Source organism: Littorina saxatilis, linkage group LG9 (assembly GCF_037325665.1).
Source record: "Littorina saxatilis isolate snail1 linkage group LG9, US_GU_Lsax_2.0, whole genome shotgun sequence".
NCBI classification, from domain to species: Eukaryota; Metazoa; Mollusca; class Gastropoda; order Littorinimorpha; family Littorinidae; genus Littorina; species Littorina saxatilis.
Window position 1 is genome coordinate 37,002,494 of NC_090253.1, and position 24,987 is coordinate 37,027,480.

At 41.3% G+C, this 24,987-nt stretch overlaps 1 protein-coding gene across 1 annotated transcript; it reads right to left on the reverse strand.

Moving 5' to 3' along the window:
- Positions 1-1,747: 1,747 nt before the first annotated feature.
- LOC138975933 (mitochondrial sodium/calcium exchanger protein-like) lies at positions 1,748-24,987 on the reverse strand. The gene is made up of 16 exons (XM_070348699.1): positions 24,950-24,987; positions 23,128-23,280; positions 19,463-19,515; positions 18,801-18,858; positions 18,415-18,526; positions 16,487-16,654; positions 14,759-14,845; positions 9,618-9,677; positions 8,895-9,097; positions 7,742-7,877; positions 6,918-7,039; positions 6,563-6,640; positions 5,954-6,029; positions 5,347-5,427; positions 3,891-3,955; positions 1,748-2,836 (listed from the first exon to the last, which is right to left on the reverse strand). The coding sequence occupies exons 1-16, from the start codon at positions 24,968-24,970 to the stop codon at positions 2,642-2,644; spliced, it is 1,668 nt and encodes a 555-aa protein (XP_070204800.1). The 5' UTR covers positions 24,971-24,987; the 3' UTR covers positions 1,748-2,641.

The following is a 24,987-nucleotide window of genomic DNA, read 5'->3' on the forward strand; positions in this document are numbered from 1 at the left end:
GAGAGGGGTTGGAGGGAACACATAAGCGTGCAGGTCGCTCCAAGGACTTTCGAGAACGTTGATCTTCCATGCTTCGGGCTCCGGGAACGGGGAGACGAACATCGGCAGACGGCGAGAGTACCGAGTGGTGAATAAGTCTATCAGCGGCTTCTCCACATGAGCCCAGAGGCGAAGAAGCGCGTGGTGAGATAGAGTCCATTCTGTGTGGACAATCTTGGTCGACCGACTTAGAGAGTCCGCCAAGACATTCAGACGCCCCGGGAGGTACTTCGCTGATAGCAAGATCTCGTGGTGGCAACACCACATCAGAATCCCGCACGCTCGATGTGACAGCGATAGGGAGCGAGAGCCCCCCTGCTTGTTGAGATAAGACATCACTGTGGTGTTGTCTGAGTGTATCAGCACATGTTCGCCCCTGACAAGGGGAAGGAATTCCACAAGAGCCAGAAAAACTGCTTCCATCTCTAGCAGGTTGATGAGCCAAAGGGCTTGCGCCTGCGTCCACTGACCGAAGGTCGTGTGGTCGTCTAAATGAGCCCCCCACCCCATGAGAGACGCGTCTGTGAAAAGGAGCTTCGATGGTGGAGGGAGAACAATGGGAACGCCTTGCATGAGCCATGGCGTGAGCATCCATTGTTTGGTCGCGTCTGCAAACCAGTCGAGAAGAGACACTAACATCTCCCAGCCCTGCGATTCTGGTTTCCACCTGGAGTTCAGGGCTTCTTGGAAGGTCCGCTTGTACAGTCTCCCCAAAGGGATCAAAGCGGCCATGGATTCCATTTGACCTAGAATCTAAGTCAGCGCCCTGACTGAGGCCGTGGAAAGGTCGGCCATGGCTTGGATCTGTTCCTGAATTTTGTCTACATGTCTCTGAGTGGGACGAACTGTCCATTCCACCAAATAGGTGAATGTCTGAGACAGCGTCAACTCCGACTTCTTGGAGTTGACCGTGAATCCAAGTTCTGCTGCCTCCTGCAGCACTAGCTGCGTGTGGCTGAGACAAAGAGCTTCGGTCTGATTCAGAATCAGCCAATCGTCTAAGTATGTCCAAAGACGGACACCTTGACCCCGGATCAGTGCGCAGAACTGGCGCACCACCATTGTGAATATCCAAGGGGCCAATAACCGACCGAAAGGTAGGGCTCTGAATTGAAAAATCTTGTTGCCCCAAACGAAACGTAGCCACTTCCGATTTGTTTTGTGCATCAAAATGTGAAAGTAAGCGTCGGTTAGATCTATGGAAGTGACCCAATCGGAAGGCCTCAGGGCCTCCCTCACTGAAGTGGGTGTCTCCATTTTAAACCTTATCTTTCTCAGAAAAAGGTTTAAATGAGACAGATCCAGAACCGGACGCCATCCTCCCGAGGCTTTTGGAACTTTCTTTCTTTATTTGGTGTTTAACGTCGTTTTCAACCACGAAGGTTATATCGCGACGGGAAAAGGGGGGAAATGGGATAGAGCCACTTGTCAATTGTTTCTTGTTCACAAAAGCACTAATCAAACATTTGCTCCAGGGGCTTGCAACGTAATACAATATATTACCTTACTGGGAGAATGCAAGTTTCCAGTACAAAGGACTTAACATTTCTTACATACTGCTTGACTAAAATCTTTACAAAAATTGACTATATTCTATACAAGAAACACTTAACAAGGGTAAAAGGAGAAACAGAATCCGTTAGTCGCCTCTTACGACATGCTGGGGAGCATCCCTAACCCGCGGGGGGGTTTTAAATCTCCCATGGGCTCCACTCCCTATACCTCCCCCTTTCCGCAACCAGACTCGAGTCGGCAACATTCTCAACCACATTTCCAATCAGTGTTGTCCCAGCCGCCCCCAGAATATTACGTTAAAAACAGTAATTACAAATATCCATAAATATACTTCACATGAGAGTCTATCCATCAAAAATAACTGAGTGCATAAATACTTCACATGAGAGTCAATCCATCAAAAATACCTGAGTGCATGAATACTTCACATGAGAGTCAATCCATCAAAAATAACTGAGTGCATAAATACTTCACATGAGAGTCAATCCATCAAAAATAACAGTGCATGTTAAACCATCAAAAATAACTGAGTGCATAAATGCTTCACAGGAGAGTAATAAACCATCACCAATTATGTAACAAACTTTGACGGTATCACATGCATTGCTTCCAAGAGAAACGCCATGACCACTGAAGGACACGAAAATTAATGCCACAACCATGTGAAATTTTAACATCATCAACCATTGCCATATGCCATACTTTACGTTAACAAAAACCACCTTTATAGGCACCACGTCAATTTAACAAAATCACATTCAGTGGTTAAATCATCCACGGCCACATGCTAGGATTACATTTAACAGCATTCAACTTGTCATCATTTACTTTAACTAAAACCACCTTCGTAGGCACCATGTCACTTTAACAGGATCACATTCAATGGTTAAATTATCCACTGCAACATGATAGGATTAACTTTAAATTTAACACACTCCACCCTGTGCAGAAGAAAATTTCACCCTGTGCAGAAAGTCACTTTCACAAAGACACATTCAGTGGTTTAAATCCTCCACAGTCACATGCTAGGATTACATTTAACAACATTCACCCTGAGTGGCACCAAGTCACTTTCACAAAACCACATTCAGTGGTTGATGTTTTTGATGACGTTGATTTCAATGAGTAGAGCAATGGCCAAGAAGGCGATGTACAAGATAAGGAGGTAGACTCCATAGCCACGCGACATGTGAAATTTTGACAGAGGCACAATGAGAAGAGACGAGATCAAGCTAACTGCGACACCACCAGCCAGGAACATCTCCTCCAAAGTCACTTGTAACTAGAAACAAGTCGCGTAAGGCGAAATTACTACATTAAGTCAAACTGTGGAACTCACAGAATGAAACTGAACGTAGTCCGCCGCTAGAGCAAAAGGCAGTGAAAGTGACGAGCCTGTTTGGCGCGGCAGCGGTTGCGCTGTGCTGCATAGCACGCTTTACTGTACCTCTCTTCGTTTTAACTTTCTGAGCGTGTTTTTAATCCAAACATATCATATCTATATGTTTTTGGAATCAGGAACCGACAAGGAATAAGATGAAATAGTTTTTGAAACGATTTTGGAAATTTTATTTTGATCATAATTTTTAATTTTTTTAATTTTCAGAGCTTGTTTTTAATCCAAATTAACATATTTATATGTTTTTGGAATCAGAAAATGATGAAGAATAAGATGAACGTAAATTTGGATCGTTTTATAAAAAAAAATTTTTTTTACAATTTTCAGATTTTTAATGACCAAAGTCATCAATTAATTTTTAAGCCACCAAACTGAAATGCAATACCGAAGTCCGGCCTTCGTCGAAGATTGCTTGGCCAAAATTTCAATCAATTTGATTGAAAAATGAGGGTGTGACAGTGCCGCCTCAACTTTTACAAAAAGCCGGATATGACGTCATCAAAGACATTTATCGCAAAAAAGAAAAAAACGTCCGGGGATATCATTCCCAGGAACTCTCATGTCAAATTTCAGAAAGATCGGTCCAGTAGTTTAGTCTGAATCGCTCTACACACACACACACACACACACACACACATACACCACGACCCTCGTCTCGATTCCCCCTCTATGTTAAAACATTTAGTCAAAACTTGACTAAATGTAAAAACAGAAGACAAAAAACACATTTTCACCTCTCAATGATCTCTCTGAACTTTTTATCATTCAACTTTTCCATATATCATATGTGAATCAATTCATCGTCTAATGAACCAAACGATTGTAATAGTCTTTTCTGAACCACTGACTGTACAGAAAGGAATAACTGTCTTCTTCTTCCTCGTTTGCTAATAGATAACTATTAAAACAGCTAGGTAAGACAAAAAATTATACTTACATGGTATGTTCCATTATTTTTTATGCAAGCAATGGTGAACGGTATTCCAATCCCCAACAATAAATCTGGCAGCTGTTAAAGACGTCACTGAACATCACATTAGAATACATTCACCATTCTCCGTCAACCTCACATTCTCATATCCTGAGGTGAAGAGGGTCAAAGTAGGGGCACATCCCTCAAAATAACCCAGTGGAACCCCTCTTTTAACCCTTAGGCTGGTTGTCGAGACATATGTCGCGCTACTTTACATATACTGTCACCTGGTTGTCACGACATATGTCGCGCTACTGGCTCAGTCTGTTTGGTCGGTTCCGATTACCTCCCATGGATGCGAAAACCTATATGACCATTTTCTTTATTTTTCTCTCCGTTAATTCACCAGTGGCTATGTAACATGTGTAACAGAATTGCACCAGTGTAAGGGTTAATTCACCAGTGGCTATGTAACATGTGTTACAGAATTGCACCAGTGTAAGGCCTTTAAATGTGTCAAGCGCAAAGAGCATAATTGTAAAGTTATGATGTTGCGCTATATAAATGCTCATTTATTATTATATTATTATAATTCACCAGTGGCTATGTAACATGTGTTACAGAATTGCACCAGTGTAAGGGTTAATTCACCAGTGGCTATGTAACATGTGTTACAGAATTGCACCAGTGTAAGGGTTAATTCACCAGTGGCTATGTAACATGTGTTACAGAATTGCACCAGTGTAAGGGTTAATTCACCAGTGGCTATGTAACATGTGTTACAGAATTGCACCAGTGTAAGGGTTAATTCACCAGTGGCTATGTAACATGTGTTACAGAATTGCACCAGTGTAAGGGTTAATTCACCAGTGGCTATGTAACATGTGTTACATAATTGCACCAGTGTAAGGGTCAATTCACCAGTGGCTATGTAACATGTGTTACAGAATTGCACCAGTGTAAGGGTTAATTCACCAGTGGCTATGTAACATGTGTTACAGAATTGCACCAGTGTAAGGGTTAATTCACCAGTGGCTATGTAACATGTGTTACATAATTGCACCAGTGTAAGGGTTAAGACCCCTCCCACACCCTATTTAAGACTTCTTTTTTTTTAAGACCCTGCCTTCTCTGATGTGTTCAGTCTGTAAATTAATTTACCTCTATTATAAGACTGATTTAATCAGATTTTTGAAGGTCTTCAGAGGGGTTCCACTGTAGTTCTCATACACTTCCATGCACTGAAAAGCCTGCTTGCGAGGGATTGAAAATTATTAATACATAATGTAGCAGCAAACTCATTTACTGTCAGAGCACTTACAGTAACTCAGCTATGGCTATTCCCAAGCCTGGATTAGAAAAGAGAAGTGACAACTTTTTTTCTCAGAATCTTGTAATGGTCTTTTTTGTCGTGACATCACTGGTCTTTATTGTAACTTAATCAGCAAAATGTTATGATGATTAATTAAGACAAGGATACTGAAGAGAGGTCCACCAAAGCAAGCTGAGATCCCCATCCTTGGGTAGCCCTGTCTAGCCATTGCAAGGTCTGCTATTAAATCTGGAAGTAAAAACACACACCATTTTAAGGGTCTGCATTCACAATGTATGTCTAGCTATTGCAAGGTCTGCTATTAAATCTGGAAGTAAAAACACACACCATTTTAAGGGTCTGCATTCACAATGTATGTCTAGCCATTGCAAGATCTGCTAATAAATCTCGCAGTAGAAACACACACCAGTTTGGTGATCATTCACATTGTCTAGCCATTTCAAGGTCTGCAATTAAATCTGAAAGCATTAACATCCACATAACACTTCAGGCATCATTCACCCTGTCTTGGCATTGCAAAGTCATGTTTGAAGTCTAGAAAATATTGAAAATATTCCAGAAGCAACATTGTGGGCCCTTTCCCCGTCGCGATATAACCTTGAACGGTTGAAAACGACGTTAAACACCAAATAAAGAAAGAAGCTCTGCGTGCTGTTCAAAAGTATTACCAGTATACATTGTATTAGTAGTAGTAGTATGATTATGATGATGACGATTATGATTATTATCATTATATATATGTTTTAAGTCTCACCTCCTATACTGTTTCCCCAGGCCAGTAATGTCAAACCAATGATTGCATTGCTGATGTTGAACACAATGCCAAACATCTACGGAAAAGAAACAAAAATAGCCATGGCAGTTACATCATATCAATACAAACAAATTTCTCTCTTGCTTTTCACAACATCAAAGAAATGAATGTAAGTCTAAAAGGAAGCAGACGCAAGAGCATCATCAGAGCACCCGTTCTTTCAAAATTATACACTTTCACTCAAAATAAAACTGGTTCTCCAGTTGTATTTGTACTTCAACTGGCATCCTTGATTGGCTGCTGACCACAACTTTGCACAAGTTCAAAGAAAAAGATCCCAGTGTTGTTCCCAGCTTCAGAGAACAAAAGGTCAGTTGGACCCGGGTTGAAAATATGCATCATGGTCCAATGTCGAGTGGCTTTGTCTGTTTTAACCTTTGTTGAAAAATTGATGGTCAGAAGACTTCCTACATGTCAAATCTATTGTAGTCGACTGGCCAGGGGTCAGACCAATGCGTCAGATCAGAAAAAGTATGCGTCAATGACTGAAGACCAAGGACAATGAACACCACTAAGATCCTACAAAATAAACACAACCTCTTCACTCACCTGTAAAATGTTGACAATTTCGTTGGCCATTGAATAAATCCATATGACAGCCACCAAGAACCCAAGGTAAGCAAAACCCTGAATGTAACATCAAATACAACAAAATTAAAGTTGTCCTTCAAAACATATTAACACGCATCTTCAAGTTTCAACATATACTTGTGAAAGTCAGGTATCACATAAGTTATAATAGATGACAGCATGAAATGCATCTTTAATGAATGTGCACAAATGTCGAGAATGGTTCTTGCAGGGCTTTGAAATTTATGTAAAGTTGCACATTCACGTAAAAGTCTCACATCCATAAGACAGGTACAGCTTCCAACAGTTTCAACCAGTATGACCCCATACTCACAGCATGGTATTTTGGCGGTTCATCAGCAGAAGACGTGCAGAATACAGCTATACTCAGTACACCTCCTATGCTGATGACCAAGCCATAGACGGGAAACACTCCACCCAGCTTGTTAAAGGCCACTGTAACACAGAAGAACATGTCACATTAAGTCAATCTGTTGGCCAGAAAGAAACTTGAAACATAATAGATGAGTTAGGAAATAACTCAGGTTTTTATGGGTTGTGAAAGAGTGACTGCTCCTGCTTTTATTGAGACAATGTTTCCCACGTGACAGTACAGGTCAGTCACTAGCAAGAGATGTGTCTGAAACATATACAACCTAGAAGGAAAGTTTGCTTCAATAAAAGCAAAAGTACATGTATTCACTCTTTCACAACCCATACAATTTGACAGAGATATTTCCGGAGTTCGTCTATTAGCATAAGACCCAAAATTCCAAGATACGGACACCATTAAGTACAGTGGAACCCCCCCCCCCCCCCCTCCCCTTTAAGAACTCCAAAAATCTGAGAAAATTAGGTCTTAAAAAAGGAGCAAGTCTTAAAATGTAGGCAAATTTACAAAGGTAATGAACAGAAAATCTGAAACAGGAAGGTTTTAAAAAGGAGGAAATCTGAAACAGGAAGGTTTTAAAAAGGTGGAAATCTGAAACAGGAAGGTTTTAAAAAGGAGGAAATCTGAAACAGGAAGGTTTTAAAAAGGAGGAAATCTGAAATGTAGGGTTCTTAAAAGGGGGGTTGCACTGTAATGTAAAGGAATTTGTTAAAATATGAACATGAAATGAAAATGAAAATGACAAAATAAACAGCATTTGAACTCACAATCTGTGGCAAAAATGGCAAAAGTGGGTCCAGTGAAGCACTGTAAAGAGTTGAGGGTTCGATTCCAGCCCTTCATGTCTTCTTCCTCTTCGTCCACTACTGGTACTGTCAGCTTCAGCAGTAACATCAGGGGACACTGCCACAAACCATGGGAAAACAGTTGACAGGCACAAACCAAAAGCGCTTTAATGACAAACGACAGCGACAAAACAAACCAAGACTTCTCTTCTTGACTGAGACTGCATTCCAAAGTGACATATCTGACGTCATAAGCGGAAAAAGTCATAATGCGAAGAATGACGTCACGTCAATCATTCTTTCATATCTCCTAAGAGTTGACTTTGACGGTGACTTCGGCATATCAGCAGAAGAAAATTAGTTGAAGGTCACCGCCAGGCTGTGCATGTATCTGTATCGGATGTCATTAAAGTGTACACTGACAAAAGAAAGCTTTATATATACTTTTCCATACACAATACTTGAACCAATTTCATACACAGTTGAACCTTTCTTTAACGACAACCCAAGGGACTGACCAAAAGTGCTCACTATAGACTAATGGTCGCTATGGAAAGGTGAATTTTATAAAAGAAAAACTTGTCTGGGATCCTTCAGAGTGGTCGATGTGGGCAGGTGGTCACTTTTGAAAGGTGGTCACAAGAATAGGTTCGTCTGTATATAGATTCAAACCACCCACTGAAAAATAATTGGTATGAAAAGCACTAATAAACCTTGGAATTATGGCTACAGTGGTATTTGCGATGTGAGGCGCCTCCAATGCGAGAACACCTCTCAACAAAGGACACCTTCGTTCCCTTTGTCTATCATCTAGACCAAAATACACCTGTCATGAGAGGCCACCTTGCAATGAAAGGACATGTAAGGCTGGTCCCAAGGGTGTCCTTTCAACACAGGTACCACTGTAATAAAGAGCAACTGTTCTGTTGTGCCGCTCAAAATCTGTTCAATTGAATGAATTCTCATGTAACCGAAACTGTACATAACATACATTCGAAAGGTTGATATAACACAAGTCCCAAGAGTCTATTTTTGTGGCCGGGCAACCCAACAGTTGCATTTTAACATTTTTTAAGGACATACAATTCACACATCTAAACCTTCGACACACACACTTACACTGTAAGAGCCCTACCTTAAAAACTTCATACACTTTTCCGTAAAACCTCATCTCTGACCAGCCCTCTGTGTCGATCGGATTGATGGCCATGAAGAATGCTTTTGCACCTGTTTCCTGCTCGTGATGAGGGCGACCAAATCTTAGAACCTCCTCCTTTTCAATCTCTACTATCGGGGGACCTGGCACTTCAGGGCGCAACAGTGGGCTAGACTCATCGTCTGTCAAAACATGGAAGTTAAATCAATTTGAATGAGTTTTTGAAATGAGTGATGAATAACACAGAGGAGAGAATTAGTTAAGACACAACAAGAAATAAATGTGTGTGTGAGCAGACCTAAATGTACACACACACACACACACACACACACACACAGATACACACACACACACACACACACACACACACACACACACACACACACACAGATACACACACACACACACACACAGACACACACACACACACAGATACACACACACACCAGCACACACACACACTCACACACACACACACACACACACAGATACACACACACACACACACACAGACACCCACACACACAGATACACACACACACAGATACACACACACACAGAGATTCACACACACACACACAGATACACACACACACACACGCACACACACACACACACACAGATACACACACCCACACACACACTCTTGTAAGTCAAACCAACATATTTCATCCACTCAACAGTTCTTCCCAAACAACTAACCTGCAAATAAAGCAGTACTTGTGCTAAGGGAATCCACTCCTGTGTTCTGTATGCTGTTACCTGCAACACAGTACAAATATATTTTGGATACACTTAAAAAAAAAGTCTTTGCTTTAGAAGCAACAACAAAATACCTCAAAAAGCAAAAGCAAAAACCCTTAAGCCTATATATGAGCCTGTGCCAAAAGGTGATCCTTGAAATGGGACATTCACATGCAAAATTCAGAATTCAAACAGAGCTTAATTGCAAATTTAATATAGTCATTTTGACTGTTTTTGACAGTTAAAAGATAACTGGTAGCATACCTTTTTGATAATGCCAGGACAAAGCTTGATTCTTTCTTTATTTGGTGTTTAACGTCGTTTTCAACCATTCAAGGTTATATCGCGACGGAGGGAAGGGGGGAGATGGGATAGAGCCACTTGTCAATTGTTTCTTGTTCACAAAAGCACGAATCAAAAATCTGCTCCAGGGGCTTGCAACGAAGTACACCAGTCCCTCTCATGAACGGACACCCTTGGGCCATAGCAAAACTGTCCGTACATTGCAGGTGTCCGGTCACGGGAGGGGTGACCACACCACCCCCTCCCCCATACACTCACACAGAGACACACAAACAACAGGATTGAGTCTATGCTAATCACTTCTTGTGGCTACTAAACAATAACAATAAACTCCTAATACTTCTTTAAACGTTCTGTAAAAATGATTTGTATGAAAAGTGTTGAAAAAAAGAGATAAAATAAATCCTCAAGGCAGTGAACACACTCACCATGCACTGACATATGAAAGCAGCCACACAAACACAGCACAGAGGAGCGTGTGCATATGCTTTGCAAGAATAAGCTTGAAAACCAGTTTGAATAAATAGCAGCAGATAGAGCTGCATGTCATAATCATGTAATTTATTTTCTTCTTGTCTGGCTTTATTGACTGCATGCCGATCATGTGGCATGGCAGTGACTTTTCACTCTTCAGTGGGAAATACACTGTACATAACACAGCTCCCACTCTCCCTCACTAATAATGCCTACCCCAAGCCGTGACAACTGGTGCTTGGAAATTGTGTGGGAGAGTACACCTCTCTATTTCTCTCCAATGCTCTTCCTGCTGACATGCAGTAACACCTGACACCCCACAGAGTTAAACCAGCTACCCCTCCAACCCCCCCCCCCCCCCCCCCCCCTCCCTCTCTCTCACTCACTCCAGCCAAGTACTGTTTGGGGCTGTGGCCAGCTCAGAGAGGCCAGCTGCACTGTTCACTCAGAGCAAAACCAGTTGACTGTGTCGTAACTTTTGACAAAGCAAGACAACTGAAGGGTTCACAGATTAGGCAACCGACTCACTGGTCAAGGCTGAGTATCTTGTCAATGAAAGAGGTTACACACAGACACACGATGCTGAGAACTGTGGCCGGTTTTTCACTCTCTTTCGCTCAGGACCTTCATCGACTGTGGTTTCTGTTGTTTATGTCCAACAGACAAGAATAAAGAGCACAGTGCAGTTTCATGTTGGCATCTTCGCATGTACTCCACTCCTGACCAAAACTACTCCCCCTCCTGATGGGTACACGTGCACTCAAGTTATCAGTGACTGTCATCACGCCATTGCGGCTGTGATCTTTGTACCAAGAGCCGGACTGCTCTGTTATCGATTTTGTTGTGGTGAAAATTTGACGATGGTCTGTCCGTACATTGGAGGTATGACCTGCTGTTGGGACCGAAAATGAGTGTCCGCGTCCACGTTTTGCAGGTGTCCGTTTAAGGGGGGGGCAAATATAGAAGGAAAAGGGGGGGGATGGGATAGAGCCACTTGTTAATTGTTTCTTGTTCACAAAAGCACTAATAAAAAAATTGCTCCAGGGGCTTGCAACGTACCTTACTGGGAGAATGCAAGTTTCCAGTACAAAGGACTTAACATTTCTTACATACTGCTTGACTAAAATCTTTACAAACATTGACTATATTCTATACAAGAAACACTTAACAAGGGTAAAAGGAGAAACAGAATCCGTTAGTCGCCTCTTACGACATGCTGGGGAGCATCGGGTAAATTCTTCCCCCTAACCCGTGGGGGGTTACATACTGCTTGACTAAAATCTTTACAAACATTGACTATATTCTATACAAGAAACACTTAACAAGGGTAAAAGGAGAAACAGAATCCGTTAGTCGCCTCTTACGACATGCTGGGGAGCATCGGGTAAATTCTTCCCCCTAACCCGCGGGGGGTCTTTTCACAAACGCAAAAATAGTTTCAGAGCAAAAGTTTAAGAAGCTATGTTGTATTTATGGCATTGTAAATGTTTTGGTATCCAAACTTAGTTGGATTTCTATTCTGATTACTAAGATACTCATATTTGTGTGTCACTCGTAACGAGAAATGAAATTTTGTTTCAAAGCATATTGTTCACTTATTTAAAAAAAAAGATGTAATTTTGGACAAAATTAGTAATAAGTAACTCATACTTATTGTTTGAATACAAAATGAGCCAGGAGAAACATACACAGGATGAGTTTTTAAATTTTGTGTGTCAACTGTAACATTTCCCGGAAGACATTAAAAATGTCCCGAACAATGAATAACTGCTGTGACAAGACATCAAGACACCACATTGAAATCTTTCTCAATTATCATTAAGAATACCAACCACAGGAACTGTGCAAAAGGGGAAGCTAGACACATGCTGCTTTGGGTGATTTTTAGACTTTTGTGTGTCAATTGTAACGGCCTGCTGAAGACACAGTATGTCAATCGTAACGGCCGGCCTTTCTGTAAAGAGGACACAGTACAAATATTTTATTTTGTAGCCTAAAATAACTACATATGCCCTTCAACTAAGTTTTGTTCAGGCAGGTGTGAATAAAAGCTATCATTTTAAACTGTAATTCAAAAGAGAGGAAACAAATTGTGAATTATATAAGGAAATGGTCAATTGTAACGAAAAGACACAGTAATTATAAAATATTTGAAATGTCAAAAATAAGAGTATAAAAATGACATCAGAGTTTTTCTTTTGTCATGAGGCTTCAATGTAAAGGCTCTTTTCTTGATGTTAATGTAATGAAAGCTATCAAACATATAATTAAATAAGAAAATTGCAGTCTTAACTTTAAGAAATTTAGGACATGAACCGTTACAGTTGACACGCCACTTTTAAAACTCAATTTTTCATAAATATTCAAACATGTTTTGGGTGCAAACTCATTTGAGCAAGTCCTCATTATACACTCATAGAAATACAATCAAGAAATTTAATTTCCAATGAGCATACATGCTCTTACAAAACAATGAAGTAGCTATGTGTCAAATGTCCCACTTTGAAAGTGTCGGATTTTGTCATTTTGGGGCATTCTAATAACCTTTTCAAGACCTTCCAATTGATAAAAACTGATGAAATTATCTGTACTATCTCTCTGAAGGGTTTACTTTAAGAAGGAGTGGTGCTATTAGTAACTTGCTGCTTTCATCGCGACGGGGAAAGGGGGGAGATGGGATAGAGCCACTTGTCAATTGTTTCTTGTTCACAAAAGCACTAATCAAAAATTTGCTCCAGGGGCTTGCAACGTAGTACAATGTATTACCTTACTGGGAGAATGCAAGTTTCCAGTACAAAGGACTTAACATTTCTTACATACTGCTTGACTAAAATCTTTACAAAAATTGACTATATTCTATACAAGAAACACTTAACAAGGGTAAAAAGAGAAACAGAATCCGTTAGTCGCCTCTTACGACATGCTGGGGAGCATCGGGTAAATTCTTCCCCCTAACCCGCGGGGGGTTGAATTCAACGTGCATGATCACAGACTGTGATATCTTTAAACTGATCAGGCATGAAAACAACCGGAGGTGAAAAAAGAGGAAAATAAAGTGGGGGCCTGGGGGCCGCAGTAGGCCCCCAGTGGGGTCGAGGGGCAACGCCCCTTGTGGGGGCCAGGGGGCAAAGCCCCCTGAAGCTGAAGGGGTTTCAGCATTTCTGAGCCTTAAAATGGGCATATTTATATATACACAAGCTTTATAAGGCCCCCTGAAACTGAAGGGGCTGTAGGCATTTCAAAATCTGAAATTGGCATTAAATAACCATACATACGAACAAGCTTGCATGGGGCCCTTGAAAATATAGGGGCTCTAGCTTTTCAAAATATTGAAATGGGTATTAAATTGTTAGCTTGTATGAGGACCCCTTTGAAAACTTTAACACTAAATTGGAATCTAAAAAGATTATAAAGAATATCAGTATTATTGACACACAATTCTCACAGAAATTTAAGCAAGACAAAGACATGCTCAAACATTGCATTTTGTTGTTCATGTCTGTCATAACATACACACGATTGTTAGTACTTTTAACACACAAACAGTGATGACAACACATATAATCATGCAATTTTATTTACTTTGCACAATGCAGCTCCCTTGTAGCTTAATATATCCTCACTTTCATATCCTCAGTCCAATTGATCCAGGGTAGAAATCAGGCTATTTTCAAAAGTTTCATCCAGTCTAGTAAATGTACAATGCAAGGAAGTTCCGCTTGTGGCACTTTGTGTCAAGGTGTGCCTGAAGTGCCACGAACCCACGACTGCCGTACTTCAATGTCTTCGTACATGTATGCGACACAGAATGCCTTGCCTCTCACCTCCACTTTCCTGATAACGTCGCCAATACGACAGCCATCGTATTCTCGGTCAAGCCAGTTCCACCTCCAATCGTTCTTCAGTCCTTCTATGATCCGATTCGCGGCCCCACGCTGTTGAAATCGCCACATTTCATCTGTTAGAGGGTCATCGCAAACTTTGGAAACCTCCGAATTTCCAAGAGAAAAATTTGTTCAAGCGCGGCATGCAGGAAGTGAAGAAAGGCTCGAATCAATCCGTTTGCGGACTCGGCAATTTACGGTTTATCCAATTGTCTGTTGAGCAGTGGCGGGGGTAACGCTTGCCACGTCTTTCGTTTTGCCTCTTTCTTTGGGAGGTCTTCTTTTTTTTCCGGCGGAAATTTAAAAAAAAAAGCGAAAGTGTGACAAAAAAACGGCGGAAATTCCGCTGAAAAGAGAAAGTTTTCATGCCTGACTGATGCAGTATATAATAAATGGTGTGCATTAGGATCACAATGCATAAAAAGCAATCCTCCTTACCTTCAAGGGGTGTCGATCTGTGCCTCTGATAAATGAGACGTCCAACAATCACGACCACCACGTAGAAGACGTACAGCAAAATGAAGCCTGCAAATGCACATGAAGAAATCTTGATAATAAATTTGTTTTATCAGTTTGCAAAACAAAACAAAAATAATAATAAGTAAATAGATAATGATTAAATAAATAAAAAAGAACATCTTAAAACAAAAATTCACAAAGACATGACTTGTACGCTCTTTAACATTTTGCAGAGAACAAATCTGGACTGCCACAATACTCAGAAATGCAGACTGCTTGGTTGTTTGGACCTGGCTACAGCTTTTTTCAGTACTACTGACATAACAAATCAAAGTAAAACAGCTAAAAACAACATAATTATGATACTTTTAAGAATGGTTATATCTTTAAGTATCTGAAAGTCTCATGAATTAAAAAGTTAAACAAATGCAAAAGTGAACTTTAGTAAAGGTAACAAGTACACACACATATATAACCAGTTTCTGCTGAAGCTCTTAATAAAAAGCACATGTGTCACTCCAGTAAACTAATGTAAGCAACAACTAAGAAAAAAAGAAAACGCAGACTTTTCTTTGCAGTATATCAAGTGTGGCAAATTATATACAGGGTGACACAAAAAAAACAGATCCCACCAAAAGTTTAATATTTTCTGAAATAATCAGCCGATTCTTTTATTTTTTCAGGTGAGCCAAGCTGAAATGATGTTCTAACAGCCCACCAAGTTTGAGCTTCAAGATGTCATGGACAACGGAGCATAAGACATTTATAGTCGAGGCCTATTTTCGGTCGAATTCTATCCACGCTGCTCAACTGGAATTCAAAAGACAGTTTGGACGTAGAGACTTTCCTGTTAAATCAGTTATCTATGGATGGAGGGATAAGTTCAGAGACCATGGGACTGTCAATAACCTCAATAGTAAAAACCCTAACAGGAGATCCCACTCTGGTCGACCTAAATCAGCAAGGACACCGAGGAATATTGATTCAGTCAGAGAGTCTGTTGTGCGCAGCCCGAGCAAATCTGTTCGCCGGCGAAAATAGGCCTCGACTATAAATGTCTTATGCTCCGTTGTCCATGACATCTTGAAGCTCAAACTTGGTGGGCTGTTAGAACATCATTTCAGCTTGGCTCACCTGAAAAAATAAAAGAATCGGCTGATTATTTCAGAAAATATTAAACTTTTGGTGGGATCTGTTTTTTTTGTGTCACCCTGTACATGCAAAGAAATGAACAAGCAACAGTATAGTCTCACAAAACACAAGGGAATCGCTTTCACTGAACGCACCCGACGTTCTTACAACTTGTGTTATGATGACACAGGGACATATAATGTATTCATCATACCTACCGACTGGGCGGGGATGTAGCTCAGTCGGTAGCGCGCTGGATTTGTATCCAGTTGGCCGCTGTCAGCGTGAGTTCGTCCCCACGTTCGGCGAGAGATTTATTTCTCAGAGTCAACTTTGTGTGCAGACTCTCCTCGGTGTCCGAACACCCCCGTGTGTACACGCAAGCACAAGACCAAGTGCGCACGAAAAAGATCCTGTAATCCATGTCAGAGTTCGGTGGGTTATAGAAACACGAAAATACCCAGCATGCTTCCTCCGAAAGCGGCGTATGGCTGCCTAATTGGCGGGGTAAAAACGGTCATACACGTAAAAGCCGTGGGAGTTTCAGCCCATGAACGAACAAACAAACATACCTACCGACTGCCTCGTACGTTGTTATCTCCTTCTTCCACATGATCCAAAATGCCCAAAACACAGCCCCCAGGTAAAAGATGACATCTCGCAAGAACGGACGTTGCATAGCATCAAAAGGATGGACAGTAGCAATGGCACCGACCACAACGGTTGTCACAAATACTCCAGCACCTGAGTTTTCAAGTAACAGGGTAAGATGAAAAACTAGCTGACAGTGACAAACACGGTGATCCATTTCATTAAAAACAAATATACAGATAGAGGCAAACAGTTTAACAAAACAGCTTGATAACAAAATCATTCCAGGTGGATGAAAAAAAATTTTAGAGACACATTTGTTCCATACAAAACTGTTCACCTTCATAATTCCTGAGTCCAACAGCCAATCAGCTGACAACCTAACAAGGAATCAAAGTTTTCTGTACAAACATTTAATGGAATCACAATCAAATGAGGCAGCTCCGCTACATAGAGATCTGAGAAACAAATTAAGGGACATAAGTGCTCTAAATCATATGTAAATGCGAAATGTGCAACAGTAGTAAAGTAAGTGACCATTATGTGGAACCACCTCCTCACACCTGAAAGACTCAACTAACAAGCATTAAAATGAAAAAGCGACTATCATCATTTAAAATAACATTTAAAAAATAAATGAAACGGAACAAGTCTAAATACAGTGGAACCCCTCTCTAGCGACCTTGAAAATGTTGACAAAAATCGGTCCTTATGGAGGGGGGTCCTTACAGAGGGAGGGGGCGGGGTCAGGGGGCCACAAAGAAAGTCACCTCAGATTTTCTTAAAAAAAGAAAACAGAGAAGTTTGAGTTGCTGACGACCGTTTCCTCAAGCAAACTGCTTCGATTTCATGTTTGACATTGTCGATGGTGTCCAGCAGTTCTGGTGCATGTTTCAATGCAAAAAGAGTTACCGTATTTGACGGATTACAAGATTATAAGCCGCACCCCCGACTTTTTAAAAAAAAATTGGGACGAGCCACGTATAGGCCGCGTCACTATATTAGCCGCCGCCGAAAAAAATATCATCAGATCGTGTCAATCAATCAAAACAACCAGGCAAATGAAAGTACGGCCGTTATTTGGCGAAATCGGCTCCGAGAATTAACAAGTGAAACAAAGAAGAAAAGTGAAAAAGTTTGAAGAAAAATATCACACACACAATTTGTAACCAACACACACATGTAGTCCCGCCCGGAATAAGCTTTTTTGGGATGATTTACGACTTTTGCGCACATTTCGAGCAGACGAAAACACAACATGGCGGCTCTCGCTCCTCCAACTATCGCGAGACACAAAAAAACGAAATCTCGCGCGCAAGATCCTGATACATCTGGTGTTTCTCTGTACGCTATCTTGTCATGACGACTTGTTGACAAACGAAGATTCGCGAAAGAAAGAGAAAAGCGCCGAGTCTTGAGTAGAGAGCTAATAAAGTACCGGTAATCGCTAATCGAGCGAAATGAAAATCCGCGGCGACTTCCATTAGGTGAATGCTATTCAACTGGTTATAACCGGTTTGTCAGAGATGCGTTACGCTGATGGAGAGTCTTGGCTTTGTCTGACCACAGGCGGAGGTATCGTTCACTGGACCACCACTATCATAGTAAGACTACAAGTAGTCTTACTATCATAGTGGTGGTCCAGTGAACGATACCTCCGCCTGTGGTCTGACAAAGTCGTTACACAAGCTGTTAGGTCGGTCCTTAGACGTTAGAGCGGGGTGGTCGCTACACTGGTGACAACTATATAAGGAAACACATCGGTTAAAAACATAAGGGTCGTTGTGGTGGGGTAGTCGTTAGAGAGGGGGGTCTTTGTGAGGGGTTCCACTGTATACCATTGTTTTGCATGTAGTGTGTACAGTATAACAAAATGAATGAACACAGCTTCAATCGAAGGCATCAAAAATTACCAAAGAGAGCTCCAATGGCCAGCCCGGCATCACCAGCTTTGGCACTACCGATGGCAGCAATGGCGGAGAAAATGTCTGGAGCTCCATTGCCAAATGCAAGGAATGTCACACCCTAAGCATTAGTTAAGGAATCTTAATTCTGAACCAAAACTCCTAAACTTCTGTTGTTACAGTGGAAACTCCCTTTTAAGCATTTAACCACCCCCCCCCCCCCCCCCCCCCCCCCCTAAAGTTAAGACTTCCACCTTTTTATGACTCGATCTGCTTATGGTAATGTCTGCAAATTTACCTTCATTTTACGACTTAGTCCTGTTTTTAAAGATCTCCTTTTTGTAAATTGTACAAGCCTACACCACAAAGAAAAGGATCCAAACACAAAAGGATACAGCAATGTTATGGCTCAAACGTAGAGTCCTTGAGATCACAGCCAAGGAAGGACAAAAACTGAAAGTACAAACATCAACAAAGTCTTCATGCAGCCTTCAATGACAATCTGTAATTTTTTAATTTTCTCAGAAAATAAATGAACTTCTGAAATAATTCAGTTGGGTTTGTAATTGTATGGGTTGTGAAAGAATGAATAATTTTGCTTCTACGGAGTTAAAACTTCCACACGTGCTCCTTGTTCACTTGTTTTAGACACACCGCTCGCTATAGTCACTGGCCTATATATATGTCACGTGGGAAACTTTGCCTCAATAAAAGCAGGAGTATTCACTCTTTCACAGCCCGACAGAGTTATTTCTGAACATTCTATTCCGACAGGACTCACTCCTGTTTTTGCCCTGCATTTTGTTTTGATATGGCTGTTATTTCCAAACATCGTCTATTGCTAGTCAAGTGTCCTATGTATAGATCATGTGCTGCGTGACTCGATCATACTCGTAATATTTACTGTTATTCCTCTCAAGTGGAATAAAACCATCAATCACCTGGCATTTTGATTACAAGTTTTGAAGGACATTATTTTTTAACATGAGCCTTTCATTTATAGCGCGTAATGAAATTAATCAATATTCTCTGTGAAGTTCAGATCAACACCACTTACAAATCGTCAGCTGTTACTGCCAGGCCAGAGAAGAGAAAGAGCCACCATATGAACTGCACAAACAATCATATTCTTGCATGAACATGTAATTAACTAAGGACTCAGCAATGTTTTATTATATTACCCCTCAGCCCATGTTATATAATTTATAAAACACAGAACATATGTGACACACCACAACAAATAGAAATGATAATGAAAATGTTACACTTTTGAGTTTAATTATGTTTTATTAACAAAGACTATGCAGATTATCACAGATTCTAGATGTAATTAAATTAAGGTAGGATGAAAGAAGGGTACCCCCAAATTTGACTCTAATTCAATTGGGGCATACACTTACCTATGTCATACAATCAAAGCCATGCACTGCAGCCGACCCAATCCATCTTTTTTTGTCATAAAGATCAAATAACAAGGTCCGGGAACAGACTACTTCCAATTCAGTAGGGGGGCGACTATCCTCAACCCGGCGGGTCCCCAGGTGGCGGATAGGGGAACGGCCCCCAGATATGGGGGTCAGCTGCGAATATAGAATAAGCAGTCCCGGACCAACTAGCGGTGTCTCTACCAGGACGGGGTGGGTTGGCAGATGGCACTGACTACCCTATAAATGCCCTACGTGTCCGATGACGGTTACACCATGCGGGTAAGAGCCGCATTAAAAGCTCTAGCCCCGGGGTGGGACCCCCGGTAAGATATCCCCCATGTGTTCCCAGGGTTAGGTTTTTGAGCCAGGAACTAAGGGCGGGGTAACCCCGAAAGAAACCTAAGGGCTGAAGTCGGAGGATCTGGGCCAACAGGCGCACCTTAACCTTTGCCGTGCTTCCTGGGTTCACCTGTACCCAGAGACACATTAAAATCATTGTAACTCTGGAACCATTAAAGGTATCGTTTTGAAATTTTAAGTATCTCTCACACACCTAATTTGCTCTCTGTCTGCAAATTTTTAGTGTGTACATGACAAAACATTAAAATTAATTGATTATGTTAATTAACATAAACACTACCGATTGCGCGGGTTCACGCAAACCCATACTTTTAAAGAGTAGTAGTGATTGTAACTATCCCTCTGCCGACGGCGCGGGTTCTGCTACACCCATAATTACCAAAGCGGCGGAACAGTGTCTGTCTGCCTGTTTGTCTCCAAGAGACTGTCTGTCTCTCTGTCTGTCTGTCCGTATCTCTCTGTCTGTATGTCTGTTGTCAGTTGCTCTGTCTGTCTGTCTGTCTGTCTATCCGTCTATCTGACTGTCTATCTGACTGTCTGTCTCTCTCTCTCTCTGTCTCTCTCTCTCTGTGTCTCTCTCTCTCTGTCTCTTTCTCTGTCTCTCTCTCTCTGTCTCTCTCTCTCTCTGTCTCTCTCTCTCTGTCTCTCTCTCTTAGTCTCTCTCTCTGTCTCTCTTTCTTAGTCTCTCTCTCTCTTTCTTAGTCTCTCTCTCTCTCTTTCTTAGTCTCTCTCTCTCTCTCTTTCTTAGTCTCTCTCTCTCTTTCTTAGTCTCTCTCTCTCTCTCTCTCTCTCTCTCTTTCTTAGTCTCTCTCTCTCTTTCTTAGTCTCTCTCTCTCTCTTTCTTAGTCTCTCTCTCTCTCTCTTTCTTAGTCTCTTTCTCTCTCTCTCTCTTTCTTAGTCTCTCTCTTTCTTTCTTAGTCTCTCTCTCTCTTTCTTAGTCTCTCTCTCTTTCTTAGCCTCTCTCTCTTTCTTAGTCTCTCTCTCTCTCTCGTTCTTAGTCTCTCTCTCTCTCTTTCTTAGTCTCTCTCTCTCTTTCTTTCTTAGTCTCTCTCTCTCTCTCTTTCTTAGTCTCTCTCTCTCTCTCTTTCTTAGTCTCTCTCTCTCTCTTTCTTAGTCTCTCTCTCTCTTTCTTAGTCTCTCTCGCTCTCTTTCTTAGTCTCTCTCTCTCTCTCTCTTTCTTAGTCTCTCTCTCTGTCTCTCTCTCTCTCTCTGTCTCTCTCTCTCTCTTTCTTAGTCTCTCTCTCTCTCTCTTTCTTAGTCTCTCTCTCTCTTTCTTAGTCTCTCTCTCTCTTTCTTAGTCTCTCTCTCTCTCTTTCTTAGTCTCTCTCTCTCTCTTTCTTAGTCTCTCTCTCTCTCTTTGTCTCTCTCTCTCTCTTTCTTAGTCTCTCTCTCTCTCTCTTTCTTAGTCTCTCTCTCTCTCTCTTTCTTAGTCTCTCTCTCTTTCTTAGTCTCTCTCTCTCTCTCTCTTTCTTAGTCTCTCTCTCTCTCTTTCTTAGTCTCTCTCTCTCTCTCTTTGTCTCTCTCTCTCTCTCTCTTTCTTAGTCTCTCTCTCTCTCTCTTTCTTAGTCTATCTCTCTCTCCCTTTCTTAGTCTCTCTCTCTCTCTCTTTCTTAGTCTCTCTCTTTCTCTTTCTTAGTCTCTCTCTCTCTCTTTCTTAGTCTCTCTCTCTCTCTCTTTCTTAGTCTCTCAGTCTCTCTCAGTCTCTCTCAGTCTCTCTCAGTCTCTCCCTCCCCCTCTCCCTCCCCCTCTCCCTCCCCTGCAAGAAGTCGGTGAAGGGAGAAACTCGATGCACCCACTGAAGTAGCGCTGTGGGTTTCCCTGAACCCACCCCGTCGTTAGAGAAATAAACGGTAAAAACCCTCTTTCAAATGTATGGGTTCAGACAAACCCGCATCGTCGGGCGTGTGTAGTCAAAAGCGGCATCCGGCAAAGGTTAACCAACCACAGATCCACGCAAAAACGCAAAATGAAATGTCGACAGTCCAGCGAACGACAAGAAGAAACAAGTCGCGTAAGGCGAAAATACAACATTTAGTCAAGTAGCTGTCGAACTCACAGAATGAAACTGAACGCAATGCAACGCAGCAAGACCGTATACTCGTAGCATCGTCAGTCCACCGCTCATGGCAAAGGCAGTGAAATTGACAAGAAGAGCGGGGTAGTAGTTGCGCTGAGAAGGATAGCACGCTTTTCTGTACCTCTCTTCGTTTTAACTTTCTGAGCGTGTTTTCAATCCAAACATATCATATCTATATGTTTTTGGAATCAGGAACCGACAAGGAATAAGATGAAAGTGTTTTTAAATTGATTTTTCGAAAATTTAATTTTGATAATAAATTTTATATATTTAATTTTCAGAGCTTGTTTTTAATCCAAATATAACATATTTATATGTTTTTGGAATCAGAACATGATGGAGAATAAGATGAACGTAAATTTGGATAGTTTTATACAAAAATTTTTTTTTTTACAATTTTCAGATTTTTAATGACCAAAGTCATTAATTAAATTTTAAGCCACCAAGCTGAAATGCAATACCGAAGTCCGGGCTTCGTCGAACATTACTTGACCAAAATTTCAACCAATTTGGTTAAAAAATGAGGGCGTGACAGTGCCGCCTCAACTTTCACGAAAAGCCGGATATGACGTCATCAAAGACATTTATCAAAAAAATGAAAACAACGTATGGGGATATCATACCCAGGAACTCTCATGTCAAATTTCATAAAGATCGGTCCAGTAGTTTGGTCTGAATCGCTCTACACGCACGCACGCACACACACACACACACACACACACACACACACACATACACCACGACCCTCGTCTCGATTCCCACCTCTATGTTAAAACATTTAGTCATAACTTGACTAAATGTAAAAATAACAAGGTAGGGGTGAGCAACAGAAATGCAGTACTTCCATAAAATCCATACCAGTATAGCCACCCCCAAGGGGACAAGATGACTGCTGAATTGGCAGTAGACAAATTCGTTGTAGTTGATGAAGCCCTCGTCTATTTGACAGTCACCAGTAGCATTCACAAAGGCACAGATGTCAGTGATGTTTAGTGTGTGTAAGTCTCGGCACTGCAGAGAAACAAGAAAGAGCTATGCAGAGCACTGCAATACATACTATGCGGCCCCTTAACAATAACACACATGCACACACACACAGAGCAATTTTCCCTATACATGTATGTGTATCTGACGCTTTTCCAGAACCTGCCCCAGTAACATATGGGACACTTGAGACAAAAATAAAACTTTACATACAGCGGATAAACTTTCCTTAATAATAGGAAAATCGGACACGGTGTGTAACGATCGTCGCACATGGATTTCCAAACCATTTGCGCGAGAACATGTTAACAATCTATAATTTTGTATTTATTTTAGGATAGGTTTCCAGATTAAATCTCCCTTTACAAGTACACACACGAAATTGGGGGATAGTTGATGAAAAACAGGTTACTCAGTCCAGAGACATACACTGAAGAGATGCGAAGCGAGGCCGCTCGCGTGAACTCTTGGGGTACCGCGCTCGGTCAGCGTGACCTCGCGCGATTGTCAGCCATCATCCCGTACTACGTTGTTGTTCGCTTGCTCTCTGACACCGATTTGAAGTGCTTTTCTGTCATATTTCTTTGGATATATCCAGCTTCAGACGAGAGATATCAGTGATAAGTAAACTTGATTCATATTCTGTAGCTTCAATAGTGTGCACACGAACGCATTTGAGAGGATTGGGTTCCCCAAGTGAGTCAAAAACACGGTTCCCTCGGTTCTTGCGGCCATTGTTCTAAGTCCATGCCTTACATTGTGCGTGGAGACAATGTTTGGGAGCTAATATTTTCTTTTGTGCGCAACGTTACTTTCCCTTAACTGGCAAATACATTACTGGTGTATACATTAATCTGTTTGTATAATTTTTGATGCGCTGTAATTAAATTTGATGCTTTTAAGTCTCACTCAAGCGGTTCTCGCACTTACACTGGCGTGTGGATAAAAAGTTTTTAAAGAGAAATGAGCGAAATTGCTTACTTTAGGATTCATCTTCTAATCACCAAATGATGCAATAATCTTCTTGTTGTGATTTTCTGTTTCTCTTGAGTGCAAATAATTAAACAGTTATAATTCTTTAAAAACACAACAATTGTCAGCTTGGCGCCAGTGGGAGGATTACTTGCCCCTGCCGTAGGCGAAGATAACGCGACTGAGCGGGAAGACAGCGCTTCGCATCTCTTCTATCTATGTCTCTGCTCAGTCTCAGAGTCAGATAATTATCCCGTGCTGTCCAAAGTGTCCTACCTCCACACACAAGTCACTTCATACTGTATACATGTATTATCTTTCTGAGCTATTTCCTTCTTCTTCTTTCTTCAGACTGCCGCCTTTATCAAAGTGAAGATCATTCTTCTTGAAAAGCTTATATATTGTTTGTTGTGAGACGTAGAGATAGGCAAAGAAAGTGTTGATCAAACTGAAGTGGTTTCCCTCTGACCACGTTCTGGCACAGCATTATGTGCCTTCTCAGGCTTCTGTAGTGTTTGTGCACATCACATGACTGTACTAGTGTAAGTGTAAACCCGCAAGCCACTTTCAGTTTCATTCATCGTAAGACTAAGAAACACATGGGGCCAAATTCCAGCACTGACTCAGATTACCCGTTTGACACTTGTTTTCTGCCACACACCAACAGCAACGAAAAATTCGAAGATCGCGCTGAAATTAAAGAAAATTCCAACACAGTTCTTACCTCCACATCGGAGTCTCCCATTTTTTCTGGGGAGCTGG

Excerpts from the sequence above, each read along its gene's own strand:
- LOC138975933 (XM_070348699.1), bottom strand. The coding sequence starts at position 24,970 with ATGGGAGACTCCGATGTGGAG. Across the intron at positions 19,516-23,127 it reads CCTTGGGGGTGGCTATACTG|TTCATATGGTGGCTCTTTCT; the intron begins GTATGGATTTTA and ends TTGTTTGTGCAG. Across the intron at positions 6,641-6,917 it reads AACCGCCAAAATACCATGCT|GGTTTTGCTTACCTTGGGTT; the intron begins GTGAGTATGGGG and ends TGTTACATTCAG.